Consider the following 20570-nt stretch of genomic DNA (forward strand, 5'->3'; position numbering starts at 1 on the left):
AAGTGTGACTTTATTAACAAGTTTCTATTCTATTACATTTCCAGCAATTGAAACAGCAACAGCAAGCGCAAATGCAACAGCAACAAGCGCTGTTACAGCAACAAAAAATGCAGCAACAGCAACAGGAACAATTGCAACAACAGCAACTCCAACAGCAACAGCAGCAACAACTTCAACAACAGCAACAACTTCAGCAGCAACAACAACTTCAACAACAACAGAAGAAGCCTGAACCGATATATGATCTACCAATACACAATAAGCCGACGTTAACGCCGCAGCAGCAGCAACAAATTAGGCAACAACAATTGCAACAGGTAAGTATGGATGTCGGATGCAACATCTTTTCTTGTTGAATTTTAATTGTGCTGTATTTTCAATTCATTTTAAATTGAATTTTCCGTTTATGTTGAAGAAAACGTGCTCTATATAATGATATTTGCATGGCCAGTAAAGCTATTTAATTATTTATTTGAAGAAACAAGACTAATTTTGTTCGTAAACAACAATAAATTTTTAAAAAGCTATGTTAGTATGTCTTGAAATTAATAATACAATTATTATTATACACATTATACATTTATTTAGTTCTCATCTTTCTTTTTATTCAAAATTATTTAAATTCTTACAAATTCTTGCATTTTTTATAAAACAAACACAATCGCCTATCACAATCTGCCATCTAACAAACTCATTTCCCCCAACAGCAACAGCAGCAACAGCTGTTGCGACAGCAGCAGCAACAACAAATACACCAGCAACAACAGCAACAAGCGCACTCGCTGCAGCAACAGCACTTGCAGCAGATGCAGCAGCGGCAGAACAGGCCGCAGCAGCAGCTGTCGCTGTCGAGCAGGGACACGAGCGTGTTCTCAACGTCGTCAGAGTGTTCCGGGTGAGTGCAACAAGAGCAACAACAGCAACAATAGCAACAGCAACAACAGCAACAATAGCAACAGCAACAACACTTGCAGCAGCGGCAGTGGCTCATGTTTGCACGAGGATCAGACCCTCGAGAATTAAACACGTTCCTACAATATGTATAACTAGATTTCCGCCCGCGGCTTCGCCCGCGTTTTCAAAGGAAAACCCGCATAGTTCCCGTTCCCGTGGGATTTCCGGGATAAAACCTACCCTATGTGTTAATCCAAGTTACCTTCTATATGTGTGGTAAATTTCATTGTAATCGGTTCAGTTGTATTTGCGTGAAAGAGTAATAAACACCCACACACATCCTCACAAACTTTCGCATTTATAATAATATTATTATTATAAATGCGAAAATTATCGAAATTTTCCTGACTTATAGAAATTTTCCCTACAAAGAGAAATTTTCCTGACGTGTAGAAATTTTCCTGGATTATAGAATTTTCCCGACGTATAGAAATTTTCCTGGATTATAGATTTTTCCTGACGTATATAAATTTTCCTGTCTTATCGAAATTTTCCTGGCGTATAGAAATTTTCCTGACGTATAGAAATTTTCCCGACGTATAGAAATTTTCCCGACGTATAAAAATTTTCCTGGATTATAGATTTTTCCTGACGTATATAAATTTTCCTGTCTTATCGAAATTTTCCTGGTGTATAGAAATTTTCCTGACGTATAGAAATTTTCCCGACGTATAGAAATTTTCCTGGATTATAGATTTTTCCTGACGTATATAAATTTTCCTGTCTTATCGAAATTTTCCTGGTGTATAGAAATTTTCCTGACGTATAGAAATTTTCCCGACGTATAGAAATTTTCCTGACGTATAGAAATTTTCCTGGATTATAGATTTTCCTGACGTATAGATTTTTCCTGACGTATAGAATTTTTCCTGACGTATAGAAATTTTCCTGACGTATAGAAATTTTTGCGGTAAAGAGAAATTTTCCTCACGTATAGAAATTTTCCCGACTTCTGGAAATTTTCCCGACTTATCGTAATTTTTCTGTCAAACGAAATTTCCCTAACTATTGTTAAAATCATTTTTCTAATCTTTCTAAAATTGGAAATTTTTACGACTGATTAAAGTAAACCACCCACCTATTCCCACCCACATCCCGTACGCTATGCTCTCTATCCACAGGCCGCGTGTGCGCAGAATGGCTGAATTTCACCAGGGCCCTGGAATTATGGAATTATTATTAATTTCATGAACAATATCATCATCGACATCATTTTTATTGAAAACAATATATTTTTCTTTGCCCGCGGATTCCCCTGATGTTAAATTCGCATTAGTATGAGTCGTTTCACCGCTGTCAAAAGTTACCCATGGCCATGGCCCATGTCACATTAAAACGAATAAACACACTTTCGCATTTATAATATTACTAGAGGTCTGCCCCGGCTTCGCCCGTGGTACATATTTCGCAATAAAAGGTAGCCTATGTCCTTTCTCGGGTATCAAAATATCTCCATACCAAATTTCATGCAAATTGGTTCAGTAGTTTAGGCGTGATTGAGTAACAGACAGACAGACAGAGTTACTTTCGCATTTATAATATTAGTATGGATTATTCACGATTTTCCCCCCTTAAATCTTCTCCCAACTGTTTTTAATAAATTTTATTATTAATAATAATTAATTTTTATTTATCTTTCAGTGGTTCATGCTGGCGTGGTCGTCGAGGATCAGACCCTCGAGATTTGGACGCGCTACTACAGTATATAGAGGGTCCGGCCAGACATGTAGATCGCGGGAAGAAGCGCGCGAAGAAACAGCGGCAGAAGGCGAAGCGGGTGAGTTTTATTTATATTTATAGTATAGTGGCGAGGTCTGGTACGATCAGACCTGCGAGATTAAGACGTGCTACTACATATAATATAATATAGAAGGTCCGGCCAGACATGTGGAGTTTATTTATTATTTCCAAGCTTTCTGTGCGCGTCTTCGTCAAGTTGCATTCGAAAGTTGCATATAGTAAATTATTTTTTGAAAAAATCCATATATTAATATTATAAATGCGAAAGTAACTCTGTCTGTCTGTTATTCAATCACGCCCTAACTACTGAACCAATTTGCATGAAATTTGGTATAGAGATATGTATTTTGATATCTGAGAAAGGACATAATATTGGATTAACACATAGGGTAGGATAAAACCTACCCTATGTGTTAATCCAAGTTACCTTCTATATGTGTGCTAAATTGCATTGTAATCGGTTCAGTAGTATTTGCGTGAAAGAGTAACAAACACACACACACACACACACATCCTCACACACTTTCGCATTTATAATATTAGAAGAATTAAAACTGCTTTTTACATTATGCTGACTAATTTTTTTTATTTATCTTTCAAATTAAATACTTAATAAAAAGTTATTTATTATGCATACAACGTTTAAATATAAATTTATAGTTGAATCGTTTCTATCGCCTTAAATACGTATTTTATCATAATTTATCTATAATATTATTTTTTATTGACTTATAGAAATTTTCCTGAGAAATTTTCGTACGTATCACAAAGAGAAATTTTCGTAATAACGTATAGAAATTCTCCTGTCTTATCGAAATTTTCCCGACTTATCGACTTTGGATTTTTCCTGGCGTAAAGAAATTTTCCTGTCTTTTAGAAATTTTCCTGGCGTATAGAAATTTTCCTGGCTTATAAACATTTTCCTGACTTATACAAATTTTCCTAAAGCGCTAACACACACATTTGCAGTCACTACAGTGCGACTGTCAAAACGATAATTTTGCATGGAGTGTCCGGGGTGTGGTGTAACCTATGTCAAAGGCCGTACAAATAATAAAATAAAATAAAATAAAATTTATTAGCAACTTCAAATATAACATTACAATATTGCTCTGCCTTCTGAACTAGGTAATTACCTGTATCTCAGAAGGCAGTGCCTTCCCTTACAAATTCCATATTACATTATATTTGGCAAGTTAACAAAATAAATTTTAGTGACTAATGAAAATGTTTGTTTATCCCGTTCTAGATGGAGAGCCGTCTCGCACGCGAGGTGTGTTCGCTTCGCTCGGACGCGGCGCGCGCGAACGCGACGCTCGCGGAGGCGGAGGGGGCACACGCTCGTGCGGCGCGACTGCTGCGGGACGCGAGGGCGAGACTCGCCGCGCTTCATCATGCGTCGCGGGCGCGGCGTGAGTGTAGAGCGTGCTTTATAGTGAAAAAAAGAAAGAAAAGTTTAATTATTAACACCGCACACATAATACAAACAAAAACTCTTTCACGCAAATACCACTGAACCGATTACAATGAATTGTAGCACACAAAGAGAGCGTATCTCGGATTAGCACAGGATAGGTTATTTCCTGGAAATTCCATGGAAACGGGAACTGTGCGTGTTTTTCTTTACCGCGGGCGCAGCTAGTTTTATTATAACTAGCTTTCCTGCCGCGGCTTCGCCCACGATTTCAAAGAAAAACCAGCATATCTCCCGTTCCCGTGCAATTTCCGGAATAAAACCTATCCTATGTGTTAATTCAAGTAAGGAAGCTCTTACCTAATAAAATAACATTTTTTTCAATTTTCAGGTAAAAAGCTAAAATTGAATCTCGCGCAACAGGCAAAGTTACAAGTGGCGTCTGAGGAATTAGGCGAAATAACGAATCTATACAATACTACGACTAAGGTAATATTATTAGCACTATGTTATAAATAAAGTATTTGATATTTAATTTTATAGCATTCAAATCCCTACTAATATTATAAATGCGAAAGTAACTCTGTCTGTCTGTCTGTCTGTTACGCTTTCCCGCTTAAACCTCTCAACCGATTTTGATGAAATTTGGCACAGACAATCTTTAGACCCTGAGAATGAACATAGGCTACCTTTTATTGCGAAATATGTACCACGGGCGAAGCCGGGGCGAATGTGATTTTTTTAAGAGTATAAAAATTTTCGATGATTTATAATTTTCTCAAATCAATCATTTTAATTTTATTTATTTTGGAAAATATACATTTTAAGAGTTTATCTCCTTTTTGAACTGCAAATGAGTGGAAATTTGTCAAATTTGTAACAAAAAAAAGAGCGTGTGTGCCGAGCACACGTTTCAGAAGTGAAACTTGTTTGGCAAGATTCAAAGATACCAAAATCGTCGTTCTTATGCCATGACGTGACCTTGAAATTGTACTCGCAACGCGCCTAAAGAAGTTTCACTTCAAAAAGGTACATCAAAATCCGTCCGAAAAAAAGAGCAACTATGGAGTTTCTTGCCGGTTCTTCTCCATAGATACTGCTTTCCGAATCGGTGGTAAATGTTAAAAATATGTAATGACGATTCAAAAGTGCTTCTAGAAGAAGTCTAATTGAATAAATAAATGTTTGAGTTTGAGTCCAGTAGTTCGTGTAACCCGAAACAAACATACAGTCAGTCTTCTACAGTTTTATTATATGTATTTTTTATGATTATTTTCTACAGGAATTAGAAAATGCGAGGAAACAAGCGGTGGATCTATCGGAGCGTCTGCAGCAAGTTGAAAATCAGCTCGCTGAAGCGAGAGCACTGCAAGGGAAAGAGGAAATGCATGACGAGGTAAAAATTATTAGCTACTAGCTATGCTCCGCGGTTTTACCCGCAGTGATCCGCTCCTGTTGGTCGTAGCGTGATGATATATAGCCTATAGCCTTCCTCGATAAATGGGTTATCTAACACCGAAAGAATTTTTCACATCGGACCAGTAGTTTCCGTGATTAGCGCGTTGAAACAAACGCTATCGATTAGTGAAAACAGAATGAAAATCGGTATAGTTGTTGCGTAGTAGTAGTAGTTTGAGTTTATCGTAAACAAACTGACCTTGTTTTATTATTTAGGTGATGATCTTCTTATATATAAAAATGAATCGCAAAATGTGTTGGTAAGCGCATAACTCGAGAACGGCTGAACCGATTTCGATAATTCTTTTTTTATTATATGCCTTGAAGTACGAGGATGGTTTTTATGTAGAGAAAACGTAAATATGTACCACGGGCGAAGCCGGGGCGGACCGCTAGTTTTTGAATAAAAAAAAAGTTTTATTTAGATTTTTGACTAAAAAATAGTCAGGAAAAGCTGATATCAGTGTCCATAACGCTTTTAATAACTGAAAAGAAAAATAAAGTGGAAATTTGATTAAAATATAAATTATAATGTTTTACCCGTAAAATAAGTAAAGTAATAGTAAAAAAATAATAAAAATGTTTATAATAGTAATATAATCAAATGATTTTTTTAAAGTGAAACTTCTTTATCGGGGTTGAAAAAAAATTTAGTGTAACATTTTTTCGTTACGCGTGACATTTTCCGTTACGCGCCATCTTTTTCTTATCCCTACCACGCGCGATTCGACGTATTTCTGTAAAGTTGCATATAGTAAATTATTTTTTGAAAAATAAGGTCATAAAGAAGTTTCACTTCTTACGTGTGTACACTAGTACACGCACACATTTTTTATATTTTTATATGTTTTCAGGACACGCAAACGATGACGAAAGCTCAGTTGGACCAACAAAGATATATAGAGAAATACACTATGGAGAAACAGAAGCAAATGATGAGTGAGTAAACATTCATTTTATTTGCAACTAGCTGCGCTCCGCGGTTTTACCCGCAGTGCTCCGCTCCTGTTGGTCTTAGCGTGATGATATATAGCGTATAGCCTTCCTCGATAAATGGGCTGTCTAACACCGAAAGAATTTTTCAAATCGGACCAGTAGTTCCCGAGATTAGCGCGTTCAAACAAACACAAACTATTCAGCTTTATAATATCAGTATAGATATATACTTGATTCAATTCAGTGTCTCGACGAAAAAAATTATTTAACTCCATCCTTTACATAATTTCTTCAACCACGGAAATAAAACCTATTTTAATACCGTTTTATTTGTTTATATAGATACAGGTGGCACGGTGCGTGTGACCCGCGCGGGGGCGGAGCCCTACATACTGAATGCGCAGCACCATCTCACCGGTAAGGGCTTTTGTGTCTGTTTTTAAGGAAAATCTAACTTTATTGAAGTAGGTATTAGGGGCTAATTACTAGGACTAAAAATTTCACCTTTTCCGTAAAAAAATAACGTATTCAACAAACATTTTTAAAATGGTTATTTGTCTGGAAATTTTTCAATTCATAATCGCCCTGTAATAACTCGGGCCTCGGAATCACAGACACAATAGAAAATCTATAAATCTATTGTGTCGTGGACCGATCGGGCCGTTCGGGGCTCAATGGGATAAGCCAATTCGCCAATTATTCATAATCGAAATATTCTGATTATTCCAAGTCAATTAAAATAGCAGTTATGTAGTTAGGTTAGGTGTCAATACTTTTGATTAGATACTTGTGATTTTCTAATATTTATATATTTATAAAATACATTTAACGATTACAATTGCAGTAGTGAACATGCACGAAGAAGCGAACAACAAACAGACGAACAAACAGGCGGAAAACAATAAGAAACAGAGCTGGGAGCAAGCGATAGCGCACATCAACCAACTGGCCAAAGGGAAGGAGAAAGAGAAGGTAAGAGAATTAAGTGTCTAATCACTAATGTTTATAATAATATTCCCATGTTGAAAACATACTAACATGGTAAAATAAACAATCATGGGAAAATATACACACGTGGGGTAATATACAAACGTGGGGAAATATACAAACATGGGGAAATATGCAACCGTGGAGAAATATACAAACATGGGGAAATATGCAACTATGGGTAAATATACAAACGTGGGGAAATATACAAACGTGGGAAAATATACAAACGTGGGGAAATATACAAACGTGGGAAAATATACAAACGTGGGAAAATATTATAATACGTGTATGTGTGTATATATATTATAGTATATTATTATGTCTATATTTTACATTATACTATTAATATTGTATTTATTTTCTTTTCTTCAATTAAAAATATATTATTATGACGAATAATTGCTCTCGGGGCTCACTGAAAATCGGTGCTGTGACGTTTTTATTACGTCACAGATGTTCACCGAGTGATTTCCCCTTTTAATGGTATCATGCTTCACAGACTACACACTTCAATGTGTATTTTTTAAGTATTGTAGTAAGTAAGTATTGTAGCATATAAGTATTGTATAAATTGTTTTTCATTATGTATGTGTGAGGCTATGTGTCATTAAATAAACGTTTTTTCTTTCTTTCTTTCTTTCTTTCTTTCAAAATATACAAACGTGGGAAAATATACAAATGTGGGTAAATATACAAACATGGGAAAATATGCAACCTTGGGAAAATATGCAACCTTGGGGAAATATGCAACCGTGAGGAAATATGCAACCGTGGGGAAATATGCAACCGTGGGAAAATATACAAACATGGGGAAATGTGCAAACGTGGGAAAATATGTGTTATAACTAACAACTTACTTCTTTTATATTGTATATTAAATATATTATTATTTTTACACATTCAGCAAAAGAAACCGAAGGAAACACCAACACAGAAGGCGGAAGCAAAGAAAGCTGCGGAGAAACAAAATACGGAAACGCAGCCGTTGTCGAAGAAACAGAGGAAACTTTTGGCTAAACAACAGGTAAATATAGTTACATATTTATTAGCTGCGCCCTGCGGTTTCACCCGCATTGCTCCTGTTGGTCTTAGCGTGATGATATATAGCCTATAGCCTTCCTCGATAAATGGGCTATCTAACAGCGAAATAATTTTTCAAATCGACCAGTAGTTACTGAGATTAGCGCGTTCAAACAAACAAACTCTTCAGCTTTATAATATTATAGTATAATTTTCTGATTAGTTTTCTGCAGAAAGTCCCGCGGTTTCTATCGCGTAAATGCATTCATTATAATCATTATGTCTTATGAAATATCAGAATAAATAGTAGCCTAAGTTACTCCTTATTACAGCTGCTATCTGTCAGTTAAAATTCCGTCTAAATCGGTCCAGTCGATCCAGCTATTAGCCGGAACAGACAAAAATTGAATAAATTACTATTTTGCTATACTTACTTATGTATACATCCATATCTATTTAGTAAAAAGCGGTTATTTTAATATTAAAACAAACAATTTTATTATTGGTTAAGAATTTAAGTGATATTATCATTATTTTCATCATTATAATATACTAGATTTCCGCCCGCGGCTTCGCCCGCATTTTCAAAGAAAAACCCGCATAGTTCCCGTTCCCGTGGGATTTCCGGGATGAAACCTATGTATGTGTTAGTCCAAGTTACCCTCTATATGTGTGCTAAATTTCATTCTAATCGGTTCAGTAGTATTTGCGTGAAAGAGTTACAAACACATCCTCACAAACTTTCGCATTTATATTTTATAATATTAGTAGGATGATATTCATCAGAATTATTTATTTATATATTTCACCAGCAGGCGGAAGAAGAGGAAAGAGAGAGACAGCAACAGCTCGAAGCGAAAAAGAGAGCGGAGAGAAAGGAACAGAAGCAACATCAGCAACAGCAGCAACAAGAGATGAGCAACAAGAGCAACAAGAAGCAGGAGCAACAGAGGAAGGAGGACGTGAAAACGAAGAAGCGGGAGGAGAAAGAGAACAAGAGGCAAGAGAAGGAGAGAGAGAGGATAGAGAAGGAGAAGGAGAGTCGGCAAGAGAAGAACGGTGAGTTTTGAATGGATTGAAATTTAATAATTTATTTAATTTAGGAGCATCATGCATTTTTTATGACCGCCTCCTTGGTACAGTGGTTGACGTGTGAGCGTACTGGGTTCGATTCCCGGTGGAGACGAAGAATAAAACAATAAAAAAAATACGTGTGTCACTCTCGACTGCCGCAGTTGCGCTATTGCATAGCATCGCATTGCTGTGCCGGTTGGAGTGGGGGGAGGTTTTTTCGTTACGGAATTTTTACATTCGGTCACCGCGCTCATAGTCTGAGATAAAAGCTATGCAATAGCTTAACAATATGTCGCTGTTGCTTATCTTTGCACTGCTAACTTTCATCTTTGTGGTACATAAATGTAATAACATTATTTGTTTTTCAAATAAGTTAAAACGCAAGCAGCTCAAGCGAAGCAGAAGGCCCAGCAACAACAGCAACATCAACGAGAACAACAGCAACGAGATCAACAGCAACGAGAACAACAGCAGCGAGATCAACAGCAACAGAACAACAAGAAGGAGAAGAAGAAGGAGCAACATAAGCAACAAGTTATCAACATCACACCGGACACTACTATCGAAGTTGTTAATAATAAAAAGGTAATATATTCATTTATTTGTACATACATATAGAGGGTAACTTGGATTAACACATAGAATAGGTTTTATCCCGGAAATCCCACGGGAACGGGAACTATGCGGGTTTTTCTTTGAAAACGCAGACGAAGCCGCGGGCGGAAATCTAGTCTAGTATTATATAATTGTTAAATTAATTTTGTTTTTACAATTATTTCAGAATGGTACAGTCAATGAGGCTGAAAAACCAGCGTCGTGTAGTATCATGGAACAACTTAGTAGCGGTGTGCAGGTTAGTTTTTATTTATTTATTTGTTTATTATTTTTAGGGCCGATTTTTCAATGCTTGGATAAAACTTATCCGTCCAATAAAGTATTACACGATAATATTAAAATGTCACGTAAACTGTCAAATACGGGCAATTAGAATACGTTTTTAAAATGGTCGTTTTATACATTATAGACTACAAGCCCGCATAGGACAAAAATATGGGTCAAATGAACCACCAGGGGACATATCTAGAACGATAGCAGAGCAAAAAATAATAAGATTCATCACTATGCCGTCACTTGTAAGCTGTCCAACTGAGTGCAGATGAGAATTGAAAAGTACAAGTAGACTCGGTAAATTTTGGTCATATATTTTTGTACGGCATTCTTAACCATCGATAGATCCATTAAAAATAATAAGAAACCGCTCAGTGCCGTACAAAAATGGTGGTCCACCAAGTCGGAATTTTTATTTAATTTCCGAGAGTTACCGGGGGTAAATTTGGTCATTTGACCATGTACGGCATCTGTGTCATACTATTGCTATACTGCTTTTAATCCATTATTCCGCAACGCCGTACAAAAATCATGGGGACAAGGGGAAAAAATCGAGAGTTGTAATCCCCTCTCTTTCCCCACTCCAGGGGGTCATTTGACTAAGTACGGCTTCGGTTCCAAAACATTATCTAGCACTCAAAAGTACTATTAAAAGCAATGCCGTCAAAAAATAATTGTTCTTTTAAATGTATACCAATAATCATCTTAATTTCATCGAATTCTTAATATAAAGAGCTGTAAGGTCATTTGACCCTGTACGGGAACTTTTTTTTTAACATGATATTGTAAAATTCAATTGTTGTATAGTATTGCCGTTCAAAAGAAACCGTTCTAAAAAAAGTTATAGAGAAATGCAAAACCAGAAATTTTGTTAAAGTTTAAACATCGTAGATTAATGAAATATAATAGTTTTCTACACTTTATCCGTTGTTTTAAATAGTATTAACATATAGACCGGGAGATACTGACACAAAATTTCGAGTCATTTGTAACAGGATGGCGGTTCTACAGGGTTCTTAGTACGCAATGACAAAAAGAAAAATGATGGTGTGAACGCTGGTACCGGTGGCTTAGTCGCGTGGGCGTTAGTCGAACTCATCGGAAAATAGCGAAAGTCAAACGATTTGTAACAGTATGGCACTTATTTTTCCTGTAAGTTTGAGGATCAACGAATATAAATACAAAATTTCAAAGATCTAGGTGTTGGAAATCTTCACTTATATAAATTAATAATAAATTTATTTTTCAAGTATGACAGCACTTTTTCCCCCTACTAGAAGTATGGCAAATATAATAATGGTCACATTTTATCAAATACTCTCCAAAAAGCCAAATGCAATACTGATACAAAAAGATAGGCGAAATAAAAAAATTTTGCAGATTTTCGGCGGTATGGCGACCATTTGGAATCGTCCGAAAAGTATGGCATGGCGATTTTCGTAAATGGCTGCACGACGATGGTTACCTGTGCAAAAGTTAGCTTGGTACAAATGGTTGAATAATTGTTTTTTTTAAATCAACACATTCGCGTCGGTATGGCGGGCTGTAAGTCATACCGGAAAAGTATGGCATGACACTACCGCCTACTTCTTTTTTATGGGCTATCGGTAAATTCTAAAATTTTTGTGTTACAAATCGTTTGACTTTCGCTATTTTTCAACCGCCATCCTGTTACAAATGACTCGAAATTTTGTGTCAGTATCTCCCGGTCTAATAGATAAATTAGGAAAAAACGATGCCGTACATTTTTGTGCAGACCACATCTTTTAGGCTGATGAAAGCGACGAAACCTACAATTTTAAGGGTGCTTTATGGCCATTTGATACAGTACGGCATTAACATATTTTTACCCAACTACGGCAAAGCAAAAGGAGGGTTATGGTTGTTTATAGGTCATGTATGTATGTTCATCTATTCCCTCGTAACTTCTAAACTACTTATCAGAATTCGACAAATGACATATCATTAGAAGCGTTTGAATTGTTCACTGGATAACCAGCGACCAGCTAGCTAAAGGCTATATGGGGTTTCACAAAATCTAATGTGGCGCCCTCTAGCGGACAAAACATACAGAGTAAAAAAATAAAGTAAATAAATATGCAGTGTTCGGTATCATTTGAAAGCGCTTTACTTGTACATTTTGAATATGTATATATTACTAGCATTTGCTTGTGACTTTACCTGTATTTATGGACTGATTGCATATAATTCACATCTTTTCGTTCATAGCTTTTTTATTAGTTCATCAATTTAACGGAGTCCATTCCACCTGACTCCGACTTTCCAAGGTGATAATTAACCACCTCGAGCTTCTTAATATTAATGTATATTTATATTTTATTATAAAAATATAAAGCAAACATTTCGTTATATGGATTTTTTTCTTTTTCAGATTTTTCCCCTTTGAACCAACGAAAATGTACGGCACATGAAAAAATATTATCTATGCATAAAATACTTTAAAAATAAATTTATTTCGTGTTGTGTCAAATGACCCCCTGGAGTGGGGAAAGAGAGGGGATTACAACTCTCGATTTTTTCCCCTTGTCCCCATGATTTTTGTACGGCGTTGCGGAATAATGGATTAAAAGCAGTATAGCAATAGTATGACACAGATGCCGTACATGGTCAAATGACCAAATTTACCCCCGGTAACTCTCGGAAATTAAATAAAAATTCCGACTTGGTGGACCACCATTTTTGTACGGCACTGAGCGGTTTCTTATTATTTTTAATGGATCTATCGATGGTTAAGAATGCCGTACAAAAATATATGACCAAAATTTACCGAGTCTACTTGTACTTTTCAATTCTCATCTGCACTCAGTTGGACAGCTTACAAGTGACGGCATAGTGATGAATCTTATTATTTTTTGCTCTGCTATCGTTCTAGATATGTCCCCTGGTGGTTCATTTGACCCATATTTTTGTCCTATGCGGGCTTGTAGTCTATTATTCGACGAATAAGTTTTATCCAAGCATTGAAAAATCGGCCCTCATGAAACTAAACGCGAAACTATTATTCAACCCTTTGCCTATGCCAATCTGACAAGGCAGATTTTTTCAATCATAGGTTTAATTTTAAATTGATTTGTTTAATATTGTTTTATTTTTCGATTGAAAATTCGATCCTTAAGTGTTTTGAATGAAAATGACACAAATTGTTAAAAAAAAAGAATTCAATATATCTACTATATAAAAATAAGTCGGGTTTTCCTTCCTGACGCTATAACTCCAGAACGCACGAACCGATTTCCACGGTTTTGGATTCGTTGGAAAGGTCTCGGGCTCCGTGAGGTTTATAGCAAAGAAAAGGTGTCTCTAGGGGCGAAACGGAGTTCGCCCGGTTTGCTAGTCCATACTAATATTATAAATGCGAAAGTAACTCTGTCTGTCTGTCTGTCTGTCTGTTACTCAATCACGCCTTAACTACTGAACCAATTTGCATGAAATTTGGTATAGAGATATTTTGATACCCGAGAAAGGACATAGGCTACCTTTTATTGCGAAATATGTACCACGGGCGAAGCCGGGGCGGACCACTAGTTGGTTATAAATATCAATCAAGGATACAGTTATCCTAATTTTTTTTCTACCAATATACGACCGTACATGTACGTCCAATAATTTATTTACTAGCTGTGCTCCGCGGTTTCACCCGCATTGCTCCGCTCCTGTTGGTCTTAGCGTAATGATATATAGCCTATAGCCTTCCTCGATAAATGGGCTATCTATCACGGAAATAATTTTTCAAATTGGACCAGTAGTTCCTGAGATTAGCGCGTTCAAACGAACAAACTCTTCAGCTTTATGATATTAGTATAGATTTATTTTTGTTTGTTTTATTTTACAGGTGGCCGATTTGAAACTACCTCCTGGTATAACACTAACTCGCGTACAACCGAATGAGAAGAAAGAACCGGCTCCAATTAAATCTGTGGTATTTATTTATTATTTTGATCTATAAAAATGTTTAGTTTATCCGTATGTGTGTCACGTCAGAACGGACGAAACGGTTTATGGGAACTTTTTGGTGTAGTCTCTAAACTTTTATTTCACTACGGATTGTGTTTTGAAATGTTCTTTTTTAAAGAGATGTTACGTATTTTTATTAAAAATTAATTTTCTAATAATTAAAACATTTGTTACATTTTCATTTTATTTAATAATTTAAAAACACTTTCAGATGTATATTTTTACGGCCTTACTATAAAAAAGTTAAACAATGGATAAATTTCTACCATTGTCTACCATAGCTGTGTCCTGCTCTTGCTCACATGAAACGTCAATCATAAAAACGAGACAGGTTATTGCAATAACTAATCCATTGCATAGCGAATGGGTAACATTTTATCAGTAAGACCGTTAGTGTATAATATTTTTGTAGGTGCAGGCTTTCAGCCACTATACAATGACTATATTTTTTTATATTTTTCTGTATTATTTTTGTATTTTATTTAATAAAAACATAAAAAATTCCAGCCTCTATGGAAATGCAACCAGTTAGCAGCGACCCCAACGCCCGTGGCTCGTCCCGCGCCCGTGATAAATGCTGACCCGTCTATGATGATGTTCTCGCAGGGTGAGAGATTTTGTGTAGTATGTTTTTGTGCTCTAGATTAGATATAAAAAATGTTGGCAAGTGGAGATTCAGTAATGTTTAACGTTTTGAACAGTTTCGTTTTAAATAATGAATAAATCGCGATTTAAATCCGTTAAAAAGTGTTTGATTACAAATTATGAAGGTGGAATTTAATTCTATAGCAAAAATAATGCAAATTCTTTAAGTCGGATTATGTTTAGACAGAGAAAAAATACATTTACACAGACATAAAATTGTACTTAGGAAAATATTAACATGTTACGATAGTTTGTGATTCTAATTTCATAAATAAAATTTATACTTTTAGTCTATTACAGTAATATACCGTTAAATTATGTGTTTAATCTACATTTTAATATACTAATAATAATAAAATTACTTTCAGAAACGCCGAAAACAATAATAATCCCAGAACCGACACCACCCCCACCACCACAGCAGGCTAAATCGAAAAAATCCAAAAAGAAGTCCAAAAAAGTAGAACCGGACCCGAAACAGGAACCTAAAATGGTGACCCTTCGCAACCCGATGTTCCATCCGAACCTACCGCCCGTACAAATAACGACACCGCAAAAGAAGCCAGATATTAGGATCCCGGATCCTATTCCAATGCCCCCGGCACCCTGTCAAGCGACAATAACTCCGACTTCGAACGGAATGTACACGATACGGAACCCGCTTATGTCAATGATGCATCAACAAAGTCTTGGGATCCGGAACCCTGCACCCGCGAATTACCAACCCTTCTATTACAACCAACCCACATATATAGTGGAAAACAAAGAGGAATTCCCCAACCATTTGATAAATTTGGCGTCTTTCACCCAAAAAAGTGATGAGGGCTATTCCCTGTTCAGTACTAACGAAGATACGCAGCAAAAGAGCTTTTTAAATACCGATTGTCCGGAAACGGTGTCGCCGAATCCTATCGGAACTCGACCGGAGCGTTCCGATTCGCTATTCACAAATCCGATTCCGGAGCCAATCGGAACTCCCATGAGGAGGGAAGAAAGAAGGGAGTACGGAATATATAACCCGTTTGGACAAGAGGAAAATAATGTGTTTAGAAACGCGTTGTTCAACGAAGAGAGGGATAGAGATAGGGATGTGACGGGTGCGAGCGGGAGGGAAGATCTGCCGTACTTTCAGCGGTTGAGGGCCGGCTCGAGGTTAAATAGCGAAGTTAGTATACACTGTGTGACGGATTCTAAATTTTATAAAGGCCAGGTGAGTGTTTTTTGAATTATATAATAACTAGCGGTCCGCCCCGGCTTCGCCCGTCGTACATATTTCGCAATAAAAGGTAGCCTATGTCCTTTCTCGGGTATCAAAATATCTCCATACCAAATTTCATGCAAATTGGTTCAGTAGTTTAGGCGTGATTGAGTAACAGACAGACAGACAGAGTTACTTTCGCATTTATAATATTAGTATGGATAATTCTTGTATAATTCTGGAGGTTATGTATCTCCTTATTATAATATACTAGCGGTCCGCCCCGGCTTCGCCCGTGGTACATATTTACGTTTCCTCTACATAAGAACCATCCTCGTACTTCAAGGAATATAATAAAAAAAGAATTATCGAAATCGGTTCAGCCGTTCACACGTGATGCCGTGACAACGCGAAACGGGTTTCATTTTTATATATATAGATTAACTAGCTCTGCTATACGGTTTTACCCGCATTGCTTCTATTGGTCTTAGCGTGATGTTATAGCATGTATGTTGACCCGACCTGTTAGTAAAATTGATGCAAAATTTGAAGTAAATCCATGCAGTACTTTTTTTTATTTTAGCTCGGACATACATACAGATATACAGACAAAAATTCTTAAAACTAAATTTAATTTACCCTTTGTAAACTTATCAAGGATCGGTGATAATACATTAATTTCATTTCAATTTTTTGCTTTCAGTTGATTCTATTATTAAAGTGTGTTTTTCTTTCTTTCTTGATATTTTCAGCATTTTCCAACCAATTTAAAAAAAATATTATTTTTTTAGGATCGCTACAGTGAGCCCCCTCCACCGACCGACAGCAGACAGTCGATGTTTTCCCACGGTTGGCCCGAACATACACAACAAAATATGCACTCGCATACGCCTAGTAAGTATTTATATTATACTAGATTTCCGCCCGCGGCTTCGCCCGCGTTTTCAAAGGAAAACCCGTATAGTTCCCGTTCCCTTGGGATTTCCGGGATAAAACCTATCCTATGTGTTAATCCAAGTTACTCTCTATATGTGTGCTAAATTTCATTGTAATCGGTCCAGTAGTTTTTACGTGAAAGAGTAACAAACATCCATACATCAATACATCCATACATCCTTACAAACTTTCGCCTTTATAATAGTACTAGCTTTCCGCCTGCGGCTTCGCCCGCGTTTTCAAAAAAAAACCCGCATAGTTCCCGTTCCCGTGGGATTTCCGGGATAAAACCTAGCCTATGTCACTCAGAAATGATGTAGCTTTCCAACAGTGAAAGAATTTTTCAAATCTGCCAAGTAGTTTCGGAGCCTATTCAATTCATACAAACAAACAAACAAAAAATCAAACCTTTCCTCTTTATAATATTTGTATATAATAGTATTAAGAATTAAGATGCTTCGCTCTACACAAAGGAAGCAGGTTGAAGCAGACCAAGACAAATTTTATATGGCAGCGCCCAGCGCTGACAAGCGCCGGTAAGCGCTTATAAGTTTCAGCTTGCTTTGTGAATACAGCCTTAGGTATTAATATAAAAAAGTCATGTTATTAATTTTTTTTTGATAACGGTCCACTATTTCCACATTTCCGAGTTCAAACGAACTCAAACTTGAATACGCCCTTAGTTCTGATATATGTATTTTTATTTCAATTTAATTTTAATTTGATACAGTTTTTATGCCTCGAAAAACCAGATAGACAAAGTAACTAATTACTCGAATAAATAACGCAAAAATTAATAAAATATTTTAAAATATCGATTTCGCAGGCATGCAGTCGTCGAACAATACAATGAATTGCGACCCTGTATGCGACACGGACAGACATGTGCACCCCGGTAAGGTTTTATTGTACTCATTTTGTATATATGTATATATTATTTACTAACTGTCCGCGCGGTTTCACCCGCATTGCTCTGTTCCTCTTGGTCTTAGCGTGATGATATATAGCCTATAGCCTTCCTCGATGAATGGGCTATCTAACACGGAAAGAATTTTTCAAATCGGACCAGTAGTTCCTGAGATTAGCGCGTTCAAACAAACAAACTAACTCTTCAGCTTTATAATATTAGTATAGATGAAACTTTAATTAACATTATTTTTTTAAGTAATCATTGTTTGTTATACTGTCAATATTTATAGTTATGCATAACATTAATTTGTAAGTTAGACAATGTATAACTCAAAAACGGATGAACAGATTTTATTTGTCTATGTCAAGTGTTTAAAAAAGAATAAAAACCTAACAAAAATGGGCACTCGATGTCTAATGTGCGAACAACTACTGTTTTTAAATTTTAATTTTCTTAAAGATGCATATTATAATTTCCAGAGACAAGCGTGTTCCTGCCGGACCGCAGCATCACCAATCTCTCGTCTCTCGAAGTTTCCGAACGTGAAATAGAGTCGTTCAAACGTTTCGACTTCTACTTCGAGCCGCCACAGCACAAGCCGAAAGTGCAACTCGACGTTAGAGACATCGCCGCTGCGTTGCGACAGAACCATAAATAAAAGAATAAAAAAGTTAAATTAAAAAAAAAATGCAAAAGAAATGAAATGTCAATGTCAATTTCGTCTGACAGTTGTTTTATTTGTGCTGGCAATGATATAAATCATGATTAAAAAAAAAGTATTCGGTAGTCTATGCACTTTTTTTTTAGTAAATGTCAAACACCCGGAAGCTGAATTTACGTAACTTTTTATCGAACTGGATTTTTGTATATCGGAAACAATGCAATAATACTGTAGTTTATTTCGCTAACAATAAAAGTACACAACAAAAATGTTTCTATTATTCAAACAAATATAATCGTGAATAAAAAATTTCCTTAATTTTTGCGTTTGTTTTTTTTATGAAACGTAATTCTGAAACACTACATTACATTCGTTCGGAATTCGGATGTTTATTTCAAAAAATTCTAAGTCGAATACAACACAATAAAAAAAGCTGTCAAATTAATAAAAAATCTATACAGTACGTAGGTATTGACAGTACATTACGCGGTAATTTTTTGCATTTTTTTTTATTCTATCGGCTTGGAACTTTCAAACACATAGTATAGTAAATTATGTGAAAAGATAAAAAAATACTACCATTTTTTTGAACGAAGAAAAAAAAAATTCGGCGCGGCAAGTAAAATATTTTTGAGTCTAAAGATTGCGTTATTAGATTTAAAAATATTTAAAAATATTGGACATGACTATGATATGTAACGATTTTGACAAAGAATAAAATAATACTTAGATTCACTATTATTTATTATTAACAACAAGGTAATGGATTAACTTAAAATTGATTTCTAAATAAAATATTTTCGAAAAAAAAAAGAGCGCTTGTGCTGAGCACACGTGTCAGAAGTGGAACTTCTTTGGCAAGATTTAAAGATGGTATCTAAATCGTCGCTTTACTCCATTATGTGACGGCATTGCCATGACGCGACCTTGCAATTTTACTCTCAACGCGCCTAAAGAAATTTCTACTAAGAATCTAAGTATTATTATAATTCGACAATTAAAAATGGCGACTAAAGTTCAAAACTTCATAATAATAAGCTTGACATAAATTTCGCTTGAATATTGTTTTTCACAGCAATTTTTGTATTGAGTTCGTCCTCACGCGGGCAATATGGAGTAAGGGACTTGGATATATGCTGTTTTGTATCCGACGCAAGGAATACGTAAAAAAATAAAATAACAAGCTAAATGATCGCTTAAATTTAGGGAAATATGAACATTTGCTGTGGTTTTAATATAACCGTCAAAGCGTCTATATTTTATTGTAATTTTATCATGATCTATCAATATGTGAAATTTAGACGAATCGGTTGAGCCGTAGTCACAAATAACCTTTGGAGTTAGTTTCTTTGCGTCGGATACAAAATGGCGTCTCGATTAGACAAGTAATATATAATGTTAGTATGTATGTATCACAATACCGGCGGACGGCGTAAGATTAAGTGAAATGTATATTATAGATATTTGTAGTGTTTTATTCCTGAAATAAATACACGTTTATAAGCTGTGTTCTTGCGTTTTATTTATTACCTACTAGATTTCTAACTACTAGTTTTCAAAGGAAAAAGCACATAGTTCCCGTTCAAAACCTATCCTATGTAATAATTCAAGTTACACTATATGTGTGCTAAATTTCATTGTAATCGATTCAGTAGTATTTGCGTGAAAGAGTAACAAACACACACACATCCTCACAAACTTTCGCATTTATAATATTAGTAGGAGTAGAATAGGACTTAATTTTATTATTATCTATCGTCTTTGATATGGA

At 35.8% G+C, this 20570-nt stretch overlaps 1 protein-coding gene across 1 annotated transcript in view; it reads left to right on the forward strand.

Annotated features, from left to right (window-relative positions):
- Positions 1 to 20308, forward strand: part of LOC149895571 (uncharacterized) — a 53136-nt gene extending 32828 nt beyond the window's left edge. Inside the window, exons 29-47 of the mRNA XM_090118969.1 lie at positions 45 to 317; positions 708 to 895; positions 2596 to 2731; positions 3944 to 4106; positions 4500 to 4597; positions 5391 to 5504; positions 6421 to 6505; positions 6845 to 6919; positions 7347 to 7474; positions 8397 to 8516; positions 9325 to 9571; positions 9960 to 10171; positions 10368 to 10439; positions 14328 to 14414; positions 14957 to 15056; positions 15463 to 16304; positions 17084 to 17186; positions 18055 to 18123; positions 18618 to 20308. Coding sequence (XP_089975095.1) covers positions 45 to 317; positions 708 to 895; positions 2596 to 2731; positions 3944 to 4106; positions 4500 to 4597; positions 5391 to 5504; positions 6421 to 6505; positions 6845 to 6919; positions 7347 to 7474; positions 8397 to 8516; positions 9325 to 9571; positions 9960 to 10171; positions 10368 to 10439; positions 14328 to 14414; positions 14957 to 15056; positions 15463 to 16304; positions 17084 to 17186; positions 18055 to 18123; positions 18618 to 18796 — 3291 coding nt within the window. The 3' untranslated portion in view covers positions 18797 to 20308. The remainder of the gene's footprint in view (positions 1 to 44; positions 318 to 707; positions 896 to 2595; positions 2732 to 3943; positions 4107 to 4499; positions 4598 to 5390; positions 5505 to 6420; positions 6506 to 6844; positions 6920 to 7346; positions 7475 to 8396; positions 8517 to 9324; positions 9572 to 9959; positions 10172 to 10367; positions 10440 to 14327; positions 14415 to 14956; positions 15057 to 15462; positions 16305 to 17083; positions 17187 to 18054; positions 18124 to 18617) is intronic.
- The last annotated feature ends 262 nt before the right edge of the window (positions 20309 to 20570 follow it).

The sequence above is a fragment of the Colias eurytheme genome, chromosome 31 (genome assembly GCF_061535395.1).
Source record: "Colias eurytheme isolate Ceu_HAF_F1 chromosome 31, ilColEury1 Martin Lab GWU primary, whole genome shotgun sequence".
In the NCBI taxonomy this organism is placed as follows: domain Eukaryota; kingdom Metazoa; phylum Arthropoda; class Insecta; order Lepidoptera; family Pieridae; genus Colias; species Colias eurytheme.